At 37.0% G+C, this 21,741-nt stretch overlaps 3 protein-coding genes across 4 annotated transcripts; 1 reads left to right on the top strand and 2 right to left on the bottom strand.

The window, feature by feature from the left end:
• Window positions 1-3,532: 3,532 nt before the first annotated feature.
• Window positions 3,533-4,127, top strand: mRpL51 (mitochondrial ribosomal protein L51). Its single transcript, XM_088039137.1, has one exon. It carries the CDS (start codon window positions 3,614-3,616, stop codon window positions 4,091-4,093), a length of 480 nt encoding a protein of 159 aa, XP_087895263.1. The 5' UTR covers window positions 3,533-3,613; the 3' UTR covers window positions 4,094-4,127.
• On the bottom strand, window positions 4,113-7,904 carry LOC148172648 (dipeptidyl peptidase 9). Of its 2 annotated transcripts, XM_088039135.1 has the most exons (10): window positions 7,857-7,904; window positions 7,742-7,798; window positions 7,212-7,680; window positions 6,890-7,166; window positions 6,328-6,607; window positions 5,723-6,278; window positions 5,158-5,466; window positions 4,886-5,108; window positions 4,646-4,838; window positions 4,113-4,592 (listed from the first exon to the last, which is right to left on the bottom strand). In XM_088039135.1, exons 3-10 carry the CDS (start codon window positions 7,644-7,646, stop codon window positions 4,388-4,390), a joined length of 2,478 nt encoding a protein of 825 aa, XP_087895261.1. In that variant the 5' UTR covers window positions 7,647-7,680; window positions 7,742-7,798; window positions 7,857-7,904; the 3' UTR covers window positions 4,113-4,387. The 2 variants fall into 2 exon arrangements, with proteins under 2 accessions (XP_087895261.1, XP_087895260.1); XM_088039134.1 differs by having other exon boundaries at window positions 7,742-7,894.
• A 141-nt stretch (window positions 7,905-8,045) lies between these two features.
• Window positions 8,046-21,724, bottom strand: LOC148172647 (DNA-dependent protein kinase catalytic subunit-like). The gene is made up of 19 exons (XM_088038252.1): window positions 21,466-21,724; window positions 20,740-20,914; window positions 20,339-20,686; window positions 20,002-20,292; window positions 19,757-19,956; window positions 18,050-19,709; window positions 17,801-18,003; window positions 15,815-17,748; window positions 14,189-15,342; window positions 13,959-14,140; window positions 12,276-13,904; window positions 11,861-12,225; window positions 10,300-11,812; window positions 10,056-10,255; window positions 9,738-10,009; window positions 9,435-9,685; window positions 9,188-9,388; window positions 8,874-9,139; window positions 8,046-8,829 (listed from the first exon to the last, which is right to left on the bottom strand). Exons 2-19 carry the CDS (start codon window positions 20,879-20,881, stop codon window positions 8,112-8,114), a joined length of 11,529 nt encoding a protein of 3,842 aa, XP_087894378.1. The 5' UTR covers window positions 20,882-20,914; window positions 21,466-21,724; the 3' UTR covers window positions 8,046-8,111.
• Between the last annotated feature and the right edge of the window lie 17 nt (window positions 21,725-21,741).

The raw sequence follows: 21,741 nt of genomic DNA, 5'->3' as shown, positions 1-21,741 counted from the left end.
ATTCAAGAGGCTACATTGCGGATTTTTCCAAACAGTCGGAGGCGGTGTTTGAGGGGTTGAGATTGCCACCCTCTGTCGGGTGGTGGGCGTATATGCGATATGGGAAATTACTAAGTGATTTATTTGTGATTTTTCGAGTTTAAATTCAAAAGGCTACATTGCGGATTTTTCAAAATAGTGGGAGGTCGTGTTTGAGGGGTTGAGATTGCCACCCTCTGACGGGTGGTGGGAGTATAAGCGATATGGGAGATTACTAAGTGATTTATTTGTAATTTTTCGATGTCATATTTATGAAGCTACATTACTATTGAAGGTTGAAATGAATAATAATTTTCTAGTTAGGTTAAGGGTTGAGTTTTACCACTTTGTTCTCATGTAGAAGGAGAATTTTGATTGAAGATGGGGCAGAAGGTCATTACGGTGTCATTTGGTCAAAAATTGTGTGAAAAAAAGACGACGATCGGTGGAAATGCGCATGTGAAAAGTGCGACCGGCATGCATGCGTCATTTGAGGCGAAGTACTGCGGCGTTTAATTTATGAAAATGAATCCGATAAAATGACGCTAACTTCAACGACGTTTTGCAAGTCCCTGAAACAAAAAGAAATGAGTTAAAATAAACAAGAAGTTTGTTGAGGACGATGGAGTTGAGTGCTAGCACCCACGAAGATGTTCCTTGAAGTCCTCCACTTTGAAGTCTGCTACAATCTAAAACATAAAAAACATTAAAAACTTCCTAACAATTCCTGAAAGAAAGAGAAATGAATTAGAGCGTTGCGACGTTGAGTGCTAGCACCACTAAAGAAATCCAGGCCTGTTCCATCCACTTCGAAGTCTGCTAAAAAGAAATTAGAATCCAACGTTTCCTTGCCATCCATCCATTGTTGCATTTTCGCTCCATCCAGTTTCCGAAAGTAATCTGAAATAAACAAATTAATAAACAAATTGAAATCAAACTTCTCAAATTAGCCGCACATTGAATAAACTTTAAACAAAAGCGAAATTGTTACAACTAATAAATTAACGCGAAATGTGTCTAAACCGCAACGTCCCTAAATTAACCATTACTAATACTCACCCTGCAACAGTTCAATTCCAAAGTCGCTTTATTCCTCACCTACACGTCTGTCTTCGACAAGAACCACTGCACAACTGCCCTTCCAACTAATTAAATAGGTGCGATTACGTGATTCCCAAAAAATTAATTGATGCAGACAAAGGCCTGGACACTTGATCAAGTAATTAAATGGGATTACGTGATTACCTAACCGTTTTTCTTATTGCGCAAAAAATTGTTTGCTAACAAAGGCCCGACTGCACTCCCAAAATCATGAAATTTAAAAGGGAATAAACCGAATGTTTTGTAGAAATTACTGTAGTATCCACTTTTAAACTGTTTAAACTATTAAACGAAAAGTTCTGAGAAACTAAGACGAAATGGAAATGTCTAAATTAAAACGGTTCTAAGTAAATTATCTGTTACTAATACCCTGCAACTACCTATTCAATTTCAAAAGCGCGAAATTAAAAAGAAATAAACCCGATATTCTCTGTAAATTACTGTATCTATCCACTAGAGAAGTTAAGTTAAAGCTATATCAACTAAGCTGCGCATCGAATTACGCTTAAGCACGTCTTAAACAAGAAGTAGAATTTTAAAACTTAAAAGTTTCGCGAAATATTTCTGCCCTGCGTGGTTCTCAAATAAACTCATTTAGCACCTACCTTTCAATTCAAATCCTAAAACGGCACAATTTCACTTCACATGTACAAACACATCCGACTCCTCCAAGTCGCACCGCTCAGCTAATTAAACAAAGTGATAAAGTCATTACGAAACCTCGGAAAAAACTGTCCTTCGCGTTTATTCGTCGGTGAATTAAGACCGCTGCATTGTTATCATTATTTTTGCGCGAAAATTCAAATAAATGTGCGAAATCCTAGTTCTCGAAGAAATTTCGACTAATGTGAGACAACGACTCGAAATTCGACTGTAACTTGCATAATAGCCAACTGTATTGTTGGTTGCCTGCTTTACGTGCAATTTTTGTGAAGATAAATATTTGGCCGACTTTAAAACTAAAAGATTTTTATTATTCTGCATAATATCTTATTCTATTCATACTATGCGTCATTTAGCAAACTCAATATTTTAGAAGTGTTTTTTTTTGTCGTTACAAGTTTTTTCATATGCAGCCAGTAGTACAATACTGTACAGTGAATTATCTAAAATCTTATCTGTCAAGTTTTCCGACTATTTTCAGTGGTTTATTTCAACTTAGAGTAGAACATTACACTTGAGAATTGAATCCACGATTTCCAATATGGCTGGTGAGCAGGAACATCATGGCGGGTACTTTGCACCATCTCGGTTATTTAGACTACCAACGTAAAAAAATGTCAAGATTGGTATCATTGATCCTCTCAAATTTGACATCAGACGATTATTTGACGTCAAGTTCAGACCAGTTCAGACACACGTTTGCAAGGTGCAAGGTTTGTTTCTCCGGACAATTGGCACCCGTTCGCTTCGCTCACTCGTGCAATTGATCGTCGAAAAAACTACTCTTCTGTCGGAAAAATCTCCGACAATTTCGAGCCCACTCGTTACATTACTTATGAGAATTCAACGAACTGACAAGCAACTGACAGCTCGCGTGGTATTTTCGCGTGGAATTGTCACTGAAAATTGCACTCGTGAAATTTCCAGAAAAAGTTTGTTGTTATTGGTTGATTTGAAAAAATTAAAGTCTCTGATAGGTCGAACCTATGGTGAGTTGAATTCTCAAAACAGTTTTTGGACAATTCCTCGTTTATTTATTAAGCATACTCAACGAATATGGGTCTCATTTTACGCAGAATTTTATGCTGAATTCAAAAACATGATATTTTTATAATTTTTGTCAACAAATAACTGAGTTATGGCAGTTTGAAATTTTGGGTTTTTGCCAGATGGCCAAATTTTCGAAGGTTTGGAACAATTCATGCTCGATATTTCAGAAACTATTTCAGATGTTGAGATGCGGTTTGCGCCATCGTTTTTCTCGCAATTTTTTACATAAGAAACAGTTCTTTGATTTATCTTCAAACGAAATTTGCAAATTTTCGCAAAAATTCATAACTAAAACAATGGCCAAACTTCTGATATCGATATCTCGCTTATTTTTTAGAGTAAACTTAAGTTATTATACATCAGTGCACGCAGAATTTCACGCAGATTTCAAATCTGGGATTTAAATTCAGCTCCGACAACAGATAACTGAGTTATGGCCGAACAAAGTTTCGGAAAGTTAATTTTTATTTTTTCTCTTTTTTCGTAATTTTTAAAGTTAAATATCTCGGAAACTATTTGAGATATATGGCTCTAGAAAAATAAAAATTGAATATATAAAACATAAATTTCCGAAAGCATCACTATCTCAGAGATTCTCACTTGGAAAAGGATTAATGTGAGTGAGACAAATCGAAATTCGACTGTAACTTACATAAATGATAGACTACTGTATTGTTGGTTGCATATTTCGACTGTCACTTTTGTGGGGTAAACACATTCGCATGTTGGTAGCACCAGTTTGACATAACTCATGTTTATAGGTTAACTTCACAGTTTTAACATGTTAAAAACTTTCACAAGTTTATCCCTCGCACTTGAAAAAGTATTTATACCAGAAGTCCTGCAAGTCCGCTTTCGTTACCACGCCGACAAAGTAGCCAGAGGACCCCTTCTCCGCCGTTATGGTTATGACGACAAACTTTTTCAAAGAGGGACTTTGCCTCGCGTAAAAGGGGCCCCCAAGTTACCAATGCCTACTTATAGACCAAAAGATGCATGGTCCGAGAAAAAAGCATTGTTTGGACAGAATGATTACATAGATATTTTGGGAAATGAACGATTACACCCTGTAAGAATTCTGTACAATGTACCGCCATGGTTGCGAGGAGTTTCGGGTAATGAGTACCAGGTGATGATTCGAAAAAGGATGATGTTGGGGAAAACTGCATACCCTTTGGCCCGACCAACAAAATGGTACCAACTAGACAAACGTATAAAATTCTTGTATCGTTTCTTAAATAGGAAAACCAAAACTGTGTAGATAGAAATAAATAAAAGCGTTACAACGGTAAAAACAGTTGATTTAATTATTAGAAATTCATATAAATAATTTAATTTATACAATTGAATTAAAAGCTTTACTATCATATCTGCGTTAAGATGAATTATATTTACAACGGTATTTAAAACTTGTTACAAAGCTTGTTCAATCCACATTTAACATACAAGAAACGAAAGTTCTCACTAACAATCTCGTAAAACACACATCTTGATAAACTCTCTAATCAACTTGTAATACTGGTGACTATCAACAATGATGGTAAGAAGTCAAGAGTTATAAGTGATTTTGCAAAAAAGATAATAAAGTTGTCTCATAATGCTTACTGGCGTCGATGTGTCGTAGGGAGTGTCTTTCATTTGGGTAAATCTGCAGTTGGTAGGGTTTACCAGCCTTTACCATGCTGTTGATCAACTGACTTGTGTGGTAAAAATGAACGTTTTCGTCGATAAGGCCGTGGATTATTAGAAGCCTATTTTCCCTACAAGAAAAAATGGCTTATAATATCACAAAAAAATCATATTTGATAATTACTCTTCAGGAAACTTATTGATGTAATTTAAAACTGATCCTTCCATGTAGCCTTGTGGATTATGTTCAGGCAAATCCATATAACGTTCTGTATATCCCGTATCATACAGATTCCAATTAGTAACAGGAGCCCCCGCAATTGCAATTTTGAATACATCAGAGTAATGAATGAGACCCATCAGACTTAAATACCCGCCTAAAATTACAATATTAACAATTCGAATTTGGAGATATTTATAGTACCATAAGACCACCCATGAATTGCAACCCGATTCAAATCGATAAATTCTAAACTATCCGCCAACCATTTCAACACCTCCACTTGGTCATCTAATTCAACAGTACCCATTCTCCTTTTGATATGACTTTCAAATAGCAAACCTCTATGTTGAGAACCTCTGGAATCGATGGAAATAACGCAGTAGCCTCTAGCCGCCAACATGTGCATTCTTAGTTGCCTCATTCCCTAATAAGAATTGAAATAATATCAAATGGTAGGAAACAGTTGCAATTACTTTGAATGAATTGGAAACCAATTGGACTTCTGGGCCACCATATATGTTCAATACTGTCGGATATTTTTTGCCGTGTTCAAAATTGTGCGGTTTAAATACCATCGCGTATAAGACATTACCACATGATATTTCGTGAGTGTACAGTTCTGGACAATAATTATCGTTGGCTAAAGGTGCAGACTCCAGCAGATAACCAATGGGGGTGAGGGTGACCCCTTCTACGGTCCAATCAGTGTGGGATATTCGGAAGACCTGACACGCTGGCGGCTTTTGAATGTTGCTGTATACTGTTACCATCATCGTACAATCCTAAAAAGGTTGTGTCTCAAAAAAGCGTACAAACAAGCATTACAAACAAGGTAATTATTAAAAATATGTATTTCCATAATTTTGTGCGCATTGACACAACATTCATTGTTTTTGATCTTACTAGTGATGCCCTTTTGTTTGCTCAAATGTAAATTTCTATTGTGGATAACCACTAGTATCTGTCGACTCACTGTAAAATCACCGAGCGAGCGAGCGAGCGAGCGAATGAGTTTTGAACTTGTAAAATTCCTTTTACCTTGTTAAAATCAACAGCGTAGGAAAATCCCGGTCTGGTCAACAGCCGAACTTCTCCTGGTCTTCTCAAAGAAACGACATACAAATGTTTTTCAAGCGGTGTTTCTTTGAGCCCCATGAAATACACTAATTTCCTCTCGAAATCGATCCAGATATTCTGAGCTAAAACTTCCCACTCGCCTGACGTTAAAGCGACTTTTGAAATAATTTTTGGTTGAAGAAAAACATAATCCATTGGTTCTGTACTTTCCGTGACTCCATTGGTGTAAGGTATTATTTGTGACGTAATTAAATACAGATGTCGATATCCGGTGTCTTCTGAAGCCCAAATAAATTGCACTTCATTATTGTGATCTGTGGACGGCAAAAAACATAGCAAATCGTGCACGTTTACCCAAATACGGGATTCTTGGGAGTAGATCACTTGGACTACAGGGCTACCGAGATGGACACTGGTCGCGTCATCATACATTGGAAGCACTTCAGTGAAATTATTAAGAGAGAGGAGCACTAGTTCTAGTTTTTGTTGACGTCGGTCCAACAACTGTACCCAGATACTGAAAAAAACAAGTAAAAGTTGGGTAAATAAGATTTTAAAGTTGTTACTATTCGGAATTTGGAGTCCATCCAACTCTTACAATGTATTCCATCCATGGAAATAGCATTGATAAAGAAAACTGCAGTTCTAGCATACATATATCGACTATTTGGCGATGTTCGTTGACTTTGAATTCCACCATTTTTAAATATGACTTGGAGTTGGCGCACCCCGCTCGAGGAAACCGAAATTCTTCCACTTCTCCAGAGTCGGATTGAGACGAAGGAAAGCAGAAGATTTTCACGTCCCCATCGTCCACTTCTTCATATAAAATTCTATGTACACCACCTGGAAATCACATTATGTAAATACTATCGTTGAGTTAGTCACGCGACATTGAATAATTTAAAGAAATAATTCCGTGTCTTTATTTGCCTCCTAGTGTTTTAGGGCCCCTAAACGTTATTGTCTTTACCAATAATGAAAACAATGTGTTAATTGAACATGCAAATTTTTGAATACATAAATAGAGCAATCACTTCAATGTGACTATGTGGTACTCAATGTGACCTTCTAAAGGACAGTAATCATAATATTTTGAAATATAATTACTAAAATAAAAAAATGTACCAGTGCATGATGGCTGCCACCAGTATCCTTGGTATCTGCAGAACTCCTCCTGCATAACATACGATGGTACCCCCGCGCATAAAGGATCATCAGCAAGGTTTCTTCCCCCTTTATGGGCATAAGTCAGTCTAACATTTGAACCAGAAACAGTATGTGTAACCCAAATATCATGATTACAAATGTATGCTACTAAATCAGGATTTGAGGGGCAAATCTGTGGATTTAATTTAGCTCCAGCTGAAGTCATTCGTAATTTGGTTGGAAAAAAGGGTCCACTCTGAAAAAGCCTCTTAACAATAATTTTGAAATAAATTAAACATACTGCATATCCATTATCCACACACTGAAAAAGACTACTAGATGCTGGAAAAATGATTTTCCCTGAATCACTATGAATTTCATATGTATTGATACCCCACGTGGCCAACCGTTTTCTCTCCCACAACAACTGTTCTTCTCTTGAAAACTTATTAGTGGATGATAAACTGGGAAAATTTGACTCAATCACGCACTGCCACTGTAAACGTAAACTCGTGGGTTGGTTGATATTTGGAACATCTGCATATAACAACGTCGTTTCCCACCCATTTTGAGGCGTACTTAGAAAATAAATTCTTGTTCTACCATCTTGGAGGGTTCGAAAAGAGACAGCTGTTGGTATCATAGTTGATAAACTTGACAGTTGTCTCCTGAGGTCGCTTACAACGCCCTTCAGCTCTGACCAACTCAGTTTATTCCCAGTCCGCTCTATTTCCATAGTTTATAACGTATCACATCTGGTATGCATAAACCTGAGAGTGCAAATGTTGTCACTTTTTTAATTCATTTTAAAAAACGGAAAAGATGACTTACCGATAACAAAAGGAAACGAATTTGTTCCATTCAAATCATGGCACTTAACCAAAACGGCTGTAGATACATATAAAATGTAATTTTTTAATCCAAATAAAAAGTTAACCTCATTCACCTGTCATCTAAATCAGAGTCAAAAAGTTACCAAGACAATAGTGCATAGTTGACAAGAAAAAATGAAAAACCCTAAAAAACGCGCCGAAACTTATTTAAATTTTAAATGAGGAAATACGTTTTTAATTTCAAACCCACATAATTCTTACTATTTCATTATGTAATTTATTATAGAATTAAACATTCAAAATTTGATAAAAAAGTAAATAACGTGAGTTTATTAAGTTCAAATGTTACATATACAGGGGCAATGGTGTTAAACCCAGGCGGCCCAGCCTGAGTACATCCTTCCAAGCAAATTGTAATCCGTCGCATGATCTATCAAAATATCAACTTGATCCTCAACTGTTAAATTCTCTCCTTCTTTTCTCGCTCTAAGATCATGTGCAGCGTCTCCTTTAATTAACTCAATGTACGCCTTCATGTAATTCGCGTTTTTCTGGTGCCCAGCTTTCAGATCCTCCACCATGATGGTGGTAGATTTAGCCCCCTGTAATTTTCTCTGTGCTTGTTCTATTTTTTGTGTTGGATACCACAGAGTGTCTGTTACAACTGTACTTCCACTAGATCTAGATGCGTGTTCTAGCCAATCAAGCGACGGTTCTTCTATAAAAACGTTCATGGTAGACAACAAAGAACCAGAGTTGGTACGTAAAGATCTGAGACAGTGAACCATAATCTCTCTAAACAGTCCTTTTTCTCCCAAAGGTTCCATCAAACTAACCAAGTGAGGCGTGAGGCGGAAAGGTACAAGTTCTGGTATTGGAAGAATCTGTGTCGCTGTTCCAAAAGCGTGGCCAAAATCAATACCAAGAACTTTTCCGTTTTGTAGCAAGATTAAAGAGTTGGATAAATGACGGTCACCAATTCCTAAAATCCAATGACTGACACACATCACTGCGTAGCTTTTAATGAAGTTATTGCGTAGCGCAAAAAAGCTTTCCGTGTTGGTACTTATCTTCAAGAACTGGGATCTGAAATAATCGTGTACTTGTAGGTTAAATAAAAATAAACAAACCTTAAAGTATCCCATTCAATAGCACTAGCTAATGATCGAAATTTAGGTATAACTTTGTCTCTAGAGTACTTCATTGCCGCTCGACCATAAGCATCGACATCTGTTTGATTCGTCGGTTTATGTATAAAACTGTTGTAGGTTTCAAAGAGCTGGTCAAACGTTCTAACGGCTTTTGCATCCTTGGCAGCGTGTTTAACGAATTCTAGTAAAGGAGTGGTGTTTTCAATCCATTGAATTATTCCTAAACTCGTTGTTAAAGGAATCACCTGAAATGTTTATTATTACGTTTAGGTAAAAGAGTAGAGGATAAGTACTTGGTAAGTTTGAATAGAAAACTTTCGACCGCTCAATGATTTATCGTTGTCAAAAATGTTGTTCATTAGAGAGAACAACTGCTCTATTCTTTGATCTTGACGGACATCCTCACCGAATTTGATCAAAAAAGGATATTCTTTGGTGTCATTACCTAGGAAAGTGGTTTTGATGGGTTTGCGGATCGACGACATTACCAAAACCTAAAATTACGAATAAGATTTGAACGGAATAATATCATAATTTTACATTAGGACAAAATCCTGATATTTTGACGTGGTGTTGTGTTAAAGGCATTCTATTCCCATCATATTGTCCTGGTATTTCAAGATCAATATTTATTCTATGTGCGGAAAAATTTGCCAACCAAGGACTGTAGTCTTTGAGTAACTTGGAATTTTTCTTTGATTCCCCCGGGTCTCTTAAAATCTTGACAACCTCGTCATTGATTTTTTTGATGTGGATGATCAACTCTTTGAGCGAGCTCTTCTTCACCAAACCTTGAATATAAAATTTTCTATTAAATTTAATAATGTTTAAAAGCACACTTACGTTCAAGATTTTTGAAGTCTTTATCAAATTTCGAAATCTTCTTAAACATGTTTCCTTGCAAAGATTCAACGTCACGAGAGTCGGGTTTGCAACAGAAAATCTCATTTTGGAGATACTCAATGATTGTTCTGATTTGATCGAGATCGTTTGTTTGACAAAATTTCATTATTTTTCTAACATAGTAAAGCAGGATGGTAGCCGGTACGCCAATAAACGACAGAGCCGTCAAGAATTTATCAATTTGAGGATCATTCAGTAAAAGCGAATCCAATCTAAAAACCAAAATGTAAAACTGGAAAGAAATAAAAACGAATTTACTTTTCAATGAGCTCCTTCGCTGTCTCATTTTCATTCTTATAGTTTTCTTTGCTGAGTCTGTAGGCGTACATTATAGCCTGTGGATACTTCTCGGCTATTTTTATTAGGATAGGAGCAACTGCGGAAACCTTTGCCGAATCAACGTTAACGAGGATTTGGGGGATCCAGCCCAAAAACATCCAAACCGGTATTGTGGAAGTCTAGAATTTACAATTATTGAGCTGCCATAAATGGGGAACTTTACCTCTTGTATGAACAGTTGAGTCTCTTCTTCGGTGAATTCTTTCTCCATTATAATGCACGGGAATAATTGCCTTCCTTCGGGAGAACCAAATTTTGTTGCCTTCAAAACAAAAAGCATAAAATCATCGAAATTCTTCTTTTCTTGACTTTTCACGAAATAAGCTAAATTAACGTAGGCATCCGCGATTGTTTCATATTCTCTGTCTCTCCTAATTTCTTCAGATTCCATTGAATCGTTCAGTTCTCCTTCGTAAGTTTTAAGAAAATCTTTCAATTTACGGGCACCAAAAGCAGCGATGTCTTGAGAAGAAGTCACAGGACGATTTTCCATAAGTGGAAGCAAGTCAGCGCTTTTATTTTGAAACAAAACGGTATCACTCAAGACAGACGAAATCTCATTCAGCTGTTTGAAGAAGTGTTGATAAGCTTGGAGTTTCAAAGAAGATTGTCCTGATACTTGGAATACTGATTGAAGAGGGTCACAACCTTTCAACAAGAAATCAATTTTCTTCGCAGAATCATTCAATCCGGCGGCCTTAATAAATGTCAATTTACTCATCACAAGTTTGAATTTCAAGAGATTTTGTTTGGGGGAGCTCTTTAAGTACTTTTTCGTCATGTTAAAGTTGTTCTGTTCTATCCCGATGTCCATAAGACCTTCGTCTAATTTCGTTTTCAACTCATTTAATTGAGGAAGGATTTCCGCCAGTTCTTCCACATCATTAGAGTTCGCTTTTTTTGTAAGAAGGTCCAGAAACTGTTTGCGGTACAAAACCTTCTCCTCGCAGTACAAAATTGATGGCAGAACTTCAGAAGCGCTTCCATTCCATTGATTGATTAACTCCTCGACTCTCGAAGTGTTTTCAACATTGAAGTTATTAAAAACAGAAAGAAACCTGTTTATATCGATTATATTTCTCAACTTCAAAAGACTGTTGTAGCGAAGATTGGCGTAAAACAGATCCAATTGTTGCCAGTTATCCAAAAATTTATTCAAGTACATTTTAATGTACTTTTCGGCTTCGTCGGTGTCTCCTTTGAACACCCACAACATCGCGATTTCCTCACAAAAATGAGTCTCCAAGTACTCTAAGCGCTCGGAGTTCAAGCTCGAATTTAAATTCGAGAAAAATTGGTTGGAACCGCTCCTTGTGAATAATGCGTTTTTCATCTGCCCACTGATGTACCAAGGCATTAACTTTTGTTGATAAAACCCATCGTCCCATAATTCCTCCCAACAGTCGTTTCCGGGAGAAGTAATGATCGAATCAACCGCCTCTACCAACTGGCCCCACTCTCCTAAATGAGCAAAACATTTAAAATACGACTCGTAGTAGAAGTCTTTGCGAACAAAACTCTCATCAACTTCAAGTAAAGTCTTATAGTGCTCTCGCGCCTCTTCCCAACGTTTGCGGGATTCAGCGAAAAGTGCGTCTTTCACTTCGTCTGGACTTTCGGTTTTCTCCAAGAAAATAGATTTGACGACATCCCATTCATCCATTTCTTTGTACAGCCTGAAAGCGGAAATATTAGGTTTTGATGTGGCATAGTGAAATGTTTACTCGGCTAGTTTTATCCAGAGAATTATGTCGTTTGGTGCTCCGGTTCCACGCGTTTTCTTCGGATCTGACGATGTGGAATCGTAGGATATTAAATATTCTTCTAGTAGGAGGACACCAAGAGCTCGTAAACCGCTGGATTGACTCACCGAGACTACCAAGTCCGCAGGGAATATGATGGCATTTTTGCATTGTAGCAAAGCGTCGAATAAAGTTTGGAACAAGTTTCTGTTACACTGAGTGGAATTATTAAAAATGAATTTGATGGCGGAGGAAATCTGTTCCATGAAAGTTTGATCGCTCTTCATTTTTTGGAGGATATTTCTAAACAGTTGGGAGTATAAGACTTTAGAGATTTCACCGTCGTGCTGAAATTGAATTTTTATTATTAAATTTCAAACGCGTAAGTCGTACTTACCAAACTCAGTGCTTGTAATGGTTCCAAAACCGCTTGTAAAGTAATCTGGACATCAGGCAAGTCGCCTTTTCGGTAATTCCGATAAATTTTCACTTTATTTTCCCTTTCTTTCACCAATTCCTTCCTCTGCTCGGTCGTTTGAATTTTCTTCTTTACCTCCCAATGTGCGTATTGATTTTGAATTTTTTCTTTATCTCTCAAAAATCGTCGCTTAGGCACACGATATTTATGCGAGAGTGGTACTAGATTCGGGTTAACAAACTCTTCGCCTGTCTTAACCAAGAGACTACTTTCACTCATCGTGAACTGTGAGAATTGCTTAGCTCTCACACTTTGAGTAGGAGCAAACTCTAGAGAAGCTTGAGTTTGGCGAAGTTGATTTAAATTGGGGTCCATAGAGTCGAAATCCATGCTGGCACTTCTTACAGTTTCAGCAAACAAAGGAACAACAGATAAATGTCGGAGGCGCCAGTTTGTCTGAAGATTGTAGTTCTCAAAATCGCAGTCTTCTAAAGGATACTCAAACAACAAACTGCTATATTCTTCTGTGTTTTTGATTATATCTAGCAGAAGATGAGAACTGTAACCGAGAAACGCATTCTCTGTGGTCATTTCGTATAAATTTGATAGAATATAAACGAAACGAGCGGAAATCGGACTAGGAAGTTGGGGACTGTTCCTCCAAAAATCGTAAACTTTCTCTCGGATTTCAATGTCGGTGTCAGTAAGGCCTTGTACCAAAACCGGTTTACACAAATCCTGAATTTCGCTGGGATAGTTACCAGCTTGGAAAATTGATATTAAAATATCAAACATTCGAGTCCTGCAAAGAACATGGGAGCTTGAAACGTGGCCACAAACTGATTCTATTATAGATTTAAAAATAGGCGAATGTCTCAGAACTTCCAAACATTCGTAAACAATCTGTAGAGCCACGACTTGAACTTCCAACTCGTCGTTTTCAATGTAAGAATTCCAAGCTTCTGTCTTAAACTCGGGGATTCTATCCATGATTTTGGCACGACTTAGAAGTATTTTTAGATATACTAATTTTAAAGCTTTTGGAACTCCATGGACACGACTTAGAAGAAGTTTAACATGGAAATCATCTGCTATGTCGGGGAAATGCAATACAACCGACTCTAAAATGTACGCGTACTTCTCCGGGTCGGAGATCTTCTTCAACAAGACGTGAACATTTTTAAACAGCTTGGATTCTTTGCTTTTCAGTCTCAACAAAAGCCCGATGCTTTCAGCAGCAGGTTTATACGTACTCTTTTTTCGGTTTTTCTCAATTATGCCAAAGACAGTTTTACAAAATTCAATGGTTTTGTCTTCCCATGGAAATGTTTTGTTGGCCAAGAAAATCGAAAATAAGTGAACACCAATTTCGACTTGTTTGCTTGACGGGTCTACTTTCAACTTTGAGAAGAGTAAGTCATATGAGACTGAAATAAACGACTTCCATGCTTCTATCAGCAATTTGATAAGTTCTAAGTGGTACTTGAACATGTCGTTTCGCCCAATGTTCAAATTGGTGATCAAAAATGTCAACAAATCGGAAGCAAGTTGAATTTCTGTAGGAGTCGTTAAGGGAGCTGCTGATGACCACGCGGCTAAAATTGCAACCTGGTAAAAGTAGTACAATGAGAAAGAGTAAAAATGTTATAAATGAAAACAAACCACATCGGTGACGAAATAGTTAGTTTGAGTTCCCGCACATTTATCGGTAACGAACTTTAGCAGTGGTTCCAAAAACCATTTGGCAAAATGTTCAAAAATGTGAGTTGTATTGTCAATAACTTTGATCCAGAACATTTTAACATTATCGTGTGTCTCTGGGTCTAGGAGAAGACTTCTGATGCCTAAAGATTTAATAAAAACCGCGTTTTTCAATTGAATTTTTCACTTACCATTAACCCACGCCGGCAGCTCGTAATCTGAATCATCTTCCGTTGGTAGTTCCAGCACATTTGTGTCCACCATGAGTTGAATTAAACCACAGACTGTCGCCATACATTCGTGACTGTTAATATCAGTACCATCTAACTCAATTTCGCTCTGATCCTCTGATTTTTCTACTTTCCCATCCTCCGTTTCAGTCCGAACGGCACTGTTAGAAAAATCGAACTTACTGAAATCCTCCGAAAGCGAACTGTTGTACACTCGCATCGACTCTACGTATCGAACCGACTGGGATTGAGTACTGCGTTTCTTTTTCGTCCTAATCTCATTTCTTATATTCACAAGAATTTTTCGCCTTTTCGGTATCGTTTCAAAGTCTGTCTGAAACGCGTAGATCTTCTTTGTGTCAATCAGACTATTCCAGAGTATATCAACATTGTCTTGTTGACGAATAAACAATTTCGAAAAGAAACTAAGAGTTTTCAAAGAGTTGCTCACAATGGAAGCTATAGTGTTGTACGAGTGGCATTTATACAAGCGCAAAAAGCCATCATCTGAGTCTATGTCGTCTTTAACCGCGTCTAAAGTCACTTTTAGTATCTGAATCGTAAGTTTTTTATTACTTGCACCGTCTCCTAAAGCAGCGCGTGCAATTTCAGAAACTTCGGGTGCATCGAGATTGCGAAGTGGATGTCGAACAAACAGAATTTCAATTAACAAAAACTGGCAGATTTTCTTGACTACATTGAGGGATGTCGTATTTTCCTTCAAATCGGTAATAATTTCGACGATATTGTTAACAAAAAACTCTTCCAAAACTGACAGGCTACAATATTGAAAAACCGAAGTCGTGTTTGTCAGAAGTTTGTATCTTTGAGAATTATCAAGATCGTCGCTCATGTACAAACTGTAGAGTTTTGAAAGAGATACTTTTTGAGTGTTCTGGCCGGTTATTATGTAATCTTTCAGGAGAAGTTTCAAGTCGGAGGTGCTCTTCTCAGTGTTCAGATTAACGAAGAGATCCAAGAGGAACATAAAAATGTCGGGCGTTCGAATTTTCGGAGTTACCATTAGTAGTTTATCCAAAATAATTGTTTTCGCATCTGATGTTGCAGACGAAGTTGGTGATAATAGTGTGGCTTTAATGTGATCCAGTCCACTCCTGAAATGCAAAGTGGTGATTCTAAATTTGCTTTTAGTTTTCTTATAATGCGTTCAAATTTTGAAATATCCAAAAAAATAATAAAAAAGTTCTCGAGGAAAAGTAACAAGTTTTAGAAAAAAGATCCTCCCTTTCTTCATAGCAAAATGAAGAATGTGATCGAAGGCGGATTAAAGCACAAAAAAGAATTCATTCTATTGGCTGGTATTATCTTTATTGAAGTAGTTTTTATAACAAAAAACGCACCCAAACAACCAACTCTATCGTAACTTTTCGTTCGTTGGTAGGATGTCCAAAACTGTTGGTTATTGGTTCAATTTCTAAGCTAATTAATTCATGCACAACAAAGAATCAATTCATTGGATGTTGATAACACAAAACACACGAAATAAAAGAGATCGTATTAAACAAAAATTGTTCGGAAAAAACAAAAAAAAAATGTATTGTAATATTGTAATTGAATTTAACTTACTTCAAATCTCCGTCCTCATCATCTGAAGCCTCCATTACCTCAACTAACAGATAAAAAACTTCAACTTTCTTATCAAGTTCGTATTTCCACGAGTCTTCCTTCACATCCATTAAGCTCAACAACCATTTTTTCAAGTTGTCGCATTCTAGGTTCCCAGATTTTATAACAGGAACTAAGCATTTGACAAACTCGAGTCCCGACTCTACATTTTTGGCATTAAAATAGTCTTCGAAAACCTCCCATTTTTGCAAAATCTTGTACACCACCGTCACATTCAAGTTTTTTAGTTGTCTCTTTGGAATCGTGTAGGACAAAACATGGAAGATTGACTCGCAAATTTGATTGATCATATTTTCTTCTAAACTCAGTTGTAAAAATATCTCAAAGTTCGTGATAATTTTGTCCATAACAGAGTCTTCAAACAAAGTCAAGAGGTACGTTCCTAGAAGGATAGGTTGTTTGTAGTCTACCGTTTGGACTTGATACGGTTTGTAGAGAAATTTCACGAACGTCTTGAATTCATCGGTATTGCAAAGAGCAAAATTCAAAACTGATAAGCAAAAAGTGAGAGTTGTGTCTTGTAAAGTTTCGGCGTAAATAATTCTACCTTCAGAGGTATGAACGAAGTTATTCAAGAGATTGGTGACCATGCCGTTGGTGAAGTCTTGAAACGAAAAATTCTCTAGGGAGAATGAGCGCAACGTGTTTAATCCTTTCAAGATGTTTCTCTGTTTGAGAGGGACATAACTGTTCAAATCAACATCAGTTTTCATGTTTTCACTGATGTAGCTTTGGAGAGCTTGTTTCAATTCCAAGATTTTCGCGTTTGGCAATTTCGCCAAAAATTCCTTAACCACAACAGAAATTTCACAATCAATGCTCCTATTCGGTAAGAAACACTCAAAGCCTAACGTTTCTTTCTTAAATAACAGACTAACAATGAGATCCCACAAGTCTGAAGTACAGAAAACATCAATCTTTGGCGATAGGACATTTAGAAGTTGTAAGAGCTTCATTGCAGCTTGTGATCTTTGCTTATCAAATGTCTGCTTTTCAAAAGTAGTAAACAGCCAATCTTTGGGTTGTATCAAAGCTAAAGCACCCTCCAAACTCGTGGTAGAAACTTTACTCAGAAAATAACCAATTGCTTTGATTACAGTGTCGCTTAAAATATTCTCCGTAGCTACCAGTTTCTGACTGGTGACAAACTTGTAACCATCTAAAGCACATAGAAGTGCTTGTAACCATTTATTAGGCCCCATATTTTCATGCTCTGATAACGACTCTAAAGTGGGATGTTGCGTTAAGAATGGTTCATAAATCTCTTGAACCCAATTCGTCCGTTTGAAATATTTAGAAACAAAATTTTGCAAAGTTTTGAACTGTGAAGAACGAGCTGCAATACTACAAAACAGTTCCATGCACAATTCTCTGCAGTAGCGACTTGGAGAGCCCGTTTCTTCCAGCAACCAAACAGCAACATCTTTCAAAAGTCCTCCCTTAAAGTCAGTTGGTATTCTTCTATTTCCATCGTTCGAATTGAACAAAGCCGATTTTTCCACAAACCCTCTTTCGATATGTTTCAGAGCATTCTTAATGTGAACAACTGAATTTTCATCGGTGGCGTGAAATTCGTACGTTGAGAGACTTTTAACGAAGATGTGGAGGAACTCGATCCAAAAAATGCTTAACAAAGAGCTCTCCTCTCGTAGCTCGCGATAGATATTGTTAAAAATGAGAGCCGCGCCTAGTTTCTTGTACGGGTCGGGATGTGTGCTGTAGAAACGCATTTTCTTCACAAGAATTTTTATGTTGATAGGGTCTCGAGCCAAGTTTTTTTCCGTTGTTTGTTTGATCGTCCATTTGACGAACTCGTTTATGCATTTTCCGGAAAAGTCTCGCAGAGAGGTGTCGGTTGAGTGTGTTATACTATCCTATAAAATAGAAGAAGTTTGCATTAACTACTTTAATAGTTAGACTACTTACCAGAACAGCTTCAATTACGATGGCGCTATGATCACTCCGCGACTGAATACTGTGAGTATACCAATGGATCAGTTGGAAACACAAAGGCCTGAAAAGTTGTTCAACAACCTTATCCATATCGCAGCCTAATTTCAGCAAAGGGACAGCCGCATGTCTGAGCAACTCATTTAAATCCGACTGACTCGACTGATCCATTTGTTTAGCTAAAAAAAACCTTCAAAATCTTTATAGCACACCCTACAAACTCACTTGTCCCTAAGAAAATCATAACGATGGCTTGTAATAACTCGCAAGCCATAATTCGTGTTTTTCGGTCGGAACTGTTCAAAGCAACATTCACAATTCTTGGAAGCAAATTATCTAGATAAATATCCAGCTTGATGTCTTCGAACGGTAAAACTATTTTGAGATACTGTTGGTTGCTCCAAACAGACAGATTTAAGTTGTCTTCACGGAAAGCAAAAGCTTCGCACAAAGCGTTTCCTTGTCCTCCGATAAACTTGATTATCCTCATTTGGAGTCGTATGAGTTCTGGCTCTACATTGACGACAACTTTACGTTTTTTTAGAGCTTGTGTGGTTTTTCGCCGGTTTTCGGGTAGAGCGGAATCAGTAAGACCTCCCAAAGACTTGCTTTGAAGGTAAAAATCCAGTAGTGGTACCACTTGGATTAGAAATTCTTGCATTTCGTCGTCCGGCATTTCTTTCTGCCAGTACTCAAGAGTGTCTAGCGCCATATGTGCCAACTTTATATAATTCTGACCAACATAGAAAATTGTTCTGAACGATGGTACACACGCCGGAAGCATCTTCCTAATGACCACTATCGGATATTGGAGCAGAACTTGAAGACATGCGATCAGTAAATCGCCTTTGTACTGTTGTGTCTTGTTCAAAAGATTATCCGCGAAGATAGTCAAAGTTAAAGTACACATTCTGATGTCTTGGGCAGCAACAGTCGAGTCACCAAAATAATTATCTTTGTTGCAAGCTTTTAAAGTGTAAGACAACAGTTTGTAGAAACCACTAATTAAAGGAAATTTGTCGCATTTCGAAACGAGGTGGTGAATTAACTTGCAAGCACACTTAGTGAGTATGTTTGGATCAATATTTTCAAAAATTTCCTCATAGAAATCGATAACGTTCAGAAAAATCGCGAAATCATTGATCTCTGCAACGTTATAAGCCGTTTGAATATCCGTCACTGGATCAACGGTGTTGTTCAAAATGATAGAGACATTCAACTTGTTGATTAAAATCAACAATGTCCGCATCAACTTGTCGATGATTTTTGTCAAAATATACTTGCGATCGTGGAGAAAAATTCCTAGTTTATCAAACTGGCGCAACGGTAGAATTCCCAGTAATTTCCGCCATAAAGTGAAATAACTTTTAACAGTAAGCACATTTTTCGCGTCTTCTGAAATTTCAGCTTCGGAGATGTGTTGGTGCGAGCACGACCAAACAACTCCTTGATAAATGACATTTTCAACGAAATTATCAAAGCTTTTCTCGTCGTTGCTTTCTAGGAAATAGAACGTGGAAATTAAAGCCTCGACCACGGCTCCGTGACAAGAGTAAGGTAGCTGAGGATACACTTTTATCATTAAAATCGTGGCTTTCTGTAGACAGAAAAGCTCGCTGTTTGTAATCCTGCGGAAATGAATGAATTTCGCGACAGTCTGCAGGTAAAATGGTAAGTCTTCTAAGACCTCTGACACCGGTTCTTGGGTTAGAATGTACGACTGTTCGAAGGTTTGGACTAATAAAATCAGTAGTTCTTTTCTTTTTTCTTCATTTAGTTGTGACTGACAGATTCCAGAGAATGAAGAGAGACCATGGAGGCAAAGACGTTTTTCGCGGTTGGTGGAGGGAGAAGATAACTTGTCTTTAAACCATTCTATGAAATACTAAAGATATCTATGAAAGAGTTCAAAAATTAAGATCTCATACTAACCAGGACTACTTCAGGGTGTTGTTCAGAAAGGACAGAGTTCCCTAAACCACGATAGAACGCTTCCAACACAAAAATACCAGTTTTTTGGTCGTCTGCACCGTAATTCAGCCATTTTAATAACGCTTCGTGCCACGACTGAATTTTTTCGAGCATTAAATCAACGAAGAGCGAGATATAGTTGCCGAGGAAAGTCAGCGCAGCTGAAAAGAAATCGTAAACTGTTGAAATTAAATTATTTTTATTACCTCTGTTGGCAATTTTAATGGTCGACGTAGGAACCGTCAATTTATCGATATATTTGCAGATTTTCTTAATTACGACGGCATCTTCTGTCGAGTTTGGGATAAAAGGAAAGCTTTCGCAAAACCAATCCAACCCGGTAAAAACTCCAGAGACTATTCCGTTAGAGAATTCTTTCTGTACCATTTCACTTTCCAATGCATTTAGAAAAGCAATTTTTAAGCCTCCAGAATTTGTTACCAAGTACTGGAAGTGTTTAGCAAATGCTCCTAGAGCTTTGAATATCCTTCCTTGAACTACAAACAAAAATCTCATTCTTAGTAAAATCGTTTGATTTCTTACCTGTGTCGGATTTTTTTATTGATAAGGTATTGACTAAATAGTTATAAACATCAGTGTAACATTCCGGGAAATCGAAACACTTATTTATTTTTTCAAAGCTGAGAATGATGACATCCAAACCTCTGACTTTCTCTTCACTGCTCACGAGGGATGATTTCACAACTTTGAAGCATATTTCATATATGATCGGTATGTACTTTTCCAATTTCGATGAGAAATTGTTAATTAACGTGTAGATGATTTCAAAAATGCTTTTAATGGAAGCTTTAAATTGTTTTTTGTTGACAATTTTCGTAATAATGTCGAGAAGACCTTGTGATTTGTTAAAAAAACATTGCAGGTGCAGGTCTAGAAATAATTTATTTTAGATAATGAAAAGGCGGATAGATTGAAATATTTACCAAAGTCTGGTAAATGGACTTGTTCTCTGGTTAAGGTATTATTTAAATTGATGAACAATTGGTTGCACTGTTTAGGGCCCGAACTATCGTCTTCTAGGTATTTGTTCAACAAATTGAAAAAATGTCGCGGGTCCAAATCCATGTTGAAAAGTGGACTGAATTAATCTAATTCGTTCTAAAAAAGTTTTTTTTATTAAAATGTTTATTAGGAATAATGTTTTTAAAATCTGTTTAAATTTTGACTGATCGGAAAATACTGAAAAAAATTGTTATCGTTTCAAAAGTAAATATGAAATAAATATGAAAACAACAATTTTTTGTCATACATTTTTTTTTAATTACAGATGGAAAGATGTAAAAAGACCCAAACAAACGGATGCGCATTAGCAAATCGCGTTAATGCTCATGCGCCAGAGAACATCTGATGTGATGCAGTGGCGTCGTGTCAACACCAACATTGGTTCTAAAATAAAATCACAATTATGGCACGTGATTATAATCTAGAAACTACGCCCAAGGTTTAAAAATCTTCTTTTAGATAATTTTTAGAAACCTTTGCACTCTGATTCCGTAATAGAGATTTGCGGGAATGTTCTTTCAAACAGTCCATCTGTGACGCCTATGGTTGGGAACCCCGTCAAATGTCAAAAATACCCCTCTACCATGCGCATGTTTGGGTTTATTTAGATATTTCCAACTATACCAATATTTCCGGCATTAACTTACCTACATTTAGGAAAGACAGCAAAAAGTTTATCATCTGTGGCAAAACACAAAACTTGCTAAAACTGCGAAAGTATTTAATGACGTTTTATAAAAAATTAAGAATCACTTTAGTGACCCCTATAAAGAAGAATATGTAAATAATTCAACGTTAAACTACACAAAACATTACCATTTCAACTGACAAACACTAGAAGTAAAGTTATCTTTCAAACAAGTTAACCTCACTTTTCAGAGCTTGCTTAAACTTGTCAAAAAAATACGAAGCAACCCGAAGTA

Source organism: Gnatocerus cornutus, chromosome 6 (genome assembly GCF_029298725.1).
Source record: "Gnatocerus cornutus isolate USDA-ARS CGAHR chromosome 6, icGnaCorn1.1, whole genome shotgun sequence".
NCBI classification, from domain to species: domain Eukaryota; kingdom Metazoa; phylum Arthropoda; class Insecta; order Coleoptera; family Tenebrionidae; genus Gnatocerus; species Gnatocerus cornutus.
The sequence above is the reverse complement of the archived record's forward strand: the minus strand, read 5'-3'. Positions and strand labels throughout refer to the sequence as shown.

Bases quoted from the DNA above. Each gene is read 5' to 3' on its own strand.
- LOC148172647 (XM_088038252.1), bottom strand. From the start codon at position 20,881: ATGGATTTGGACCCGCGACATTTTTTCAATTTGTTGAACAAATACCTA. The intron at 9,686-9,737 runs GTAAGTGTGCTT...TTTATATTCAAG, and splicing joins AGACTTCAAAAATCTTGAAC to GTTTGGTGAAGAAGAGCTCG. The intron at 9,389-9,434 runs GTAAAATTATGA...TCGTAATTTTAG, and splicing joins TATCAGGATTTTGTCCTAAT to GTTTTGGTAATGTCGTCGAT.
- mRpL51 (XM_088039137.1), top strand. From the start codon at position 3,614: ATGTTAAAAACTTTCACAAGTTTATCCCTCGCACTTGAAAAAGTATTT.
- LOC148172648 (XM_088039135.1), bottom strand. From the start codon at position 7,646: ATGGAAATAGAGCGGACTGGGAATAAACTGAGTTGGTCAGAGCTGAAG. The intron at 6,608-6,889 runs GTACATTTTTTT...TGTGATTTCCAG, and splicing joins GTGGCAGCCATCATGCACTG to GTGGTGTACATAGAATTTTA. The intron at 5,467-5,722 runs GTAAAAGGAATT...CAACCTTTTTAG, and splicing joins ACGCTGTTGATTTTAACAAG to GATTGTACGATGATGGTAAC.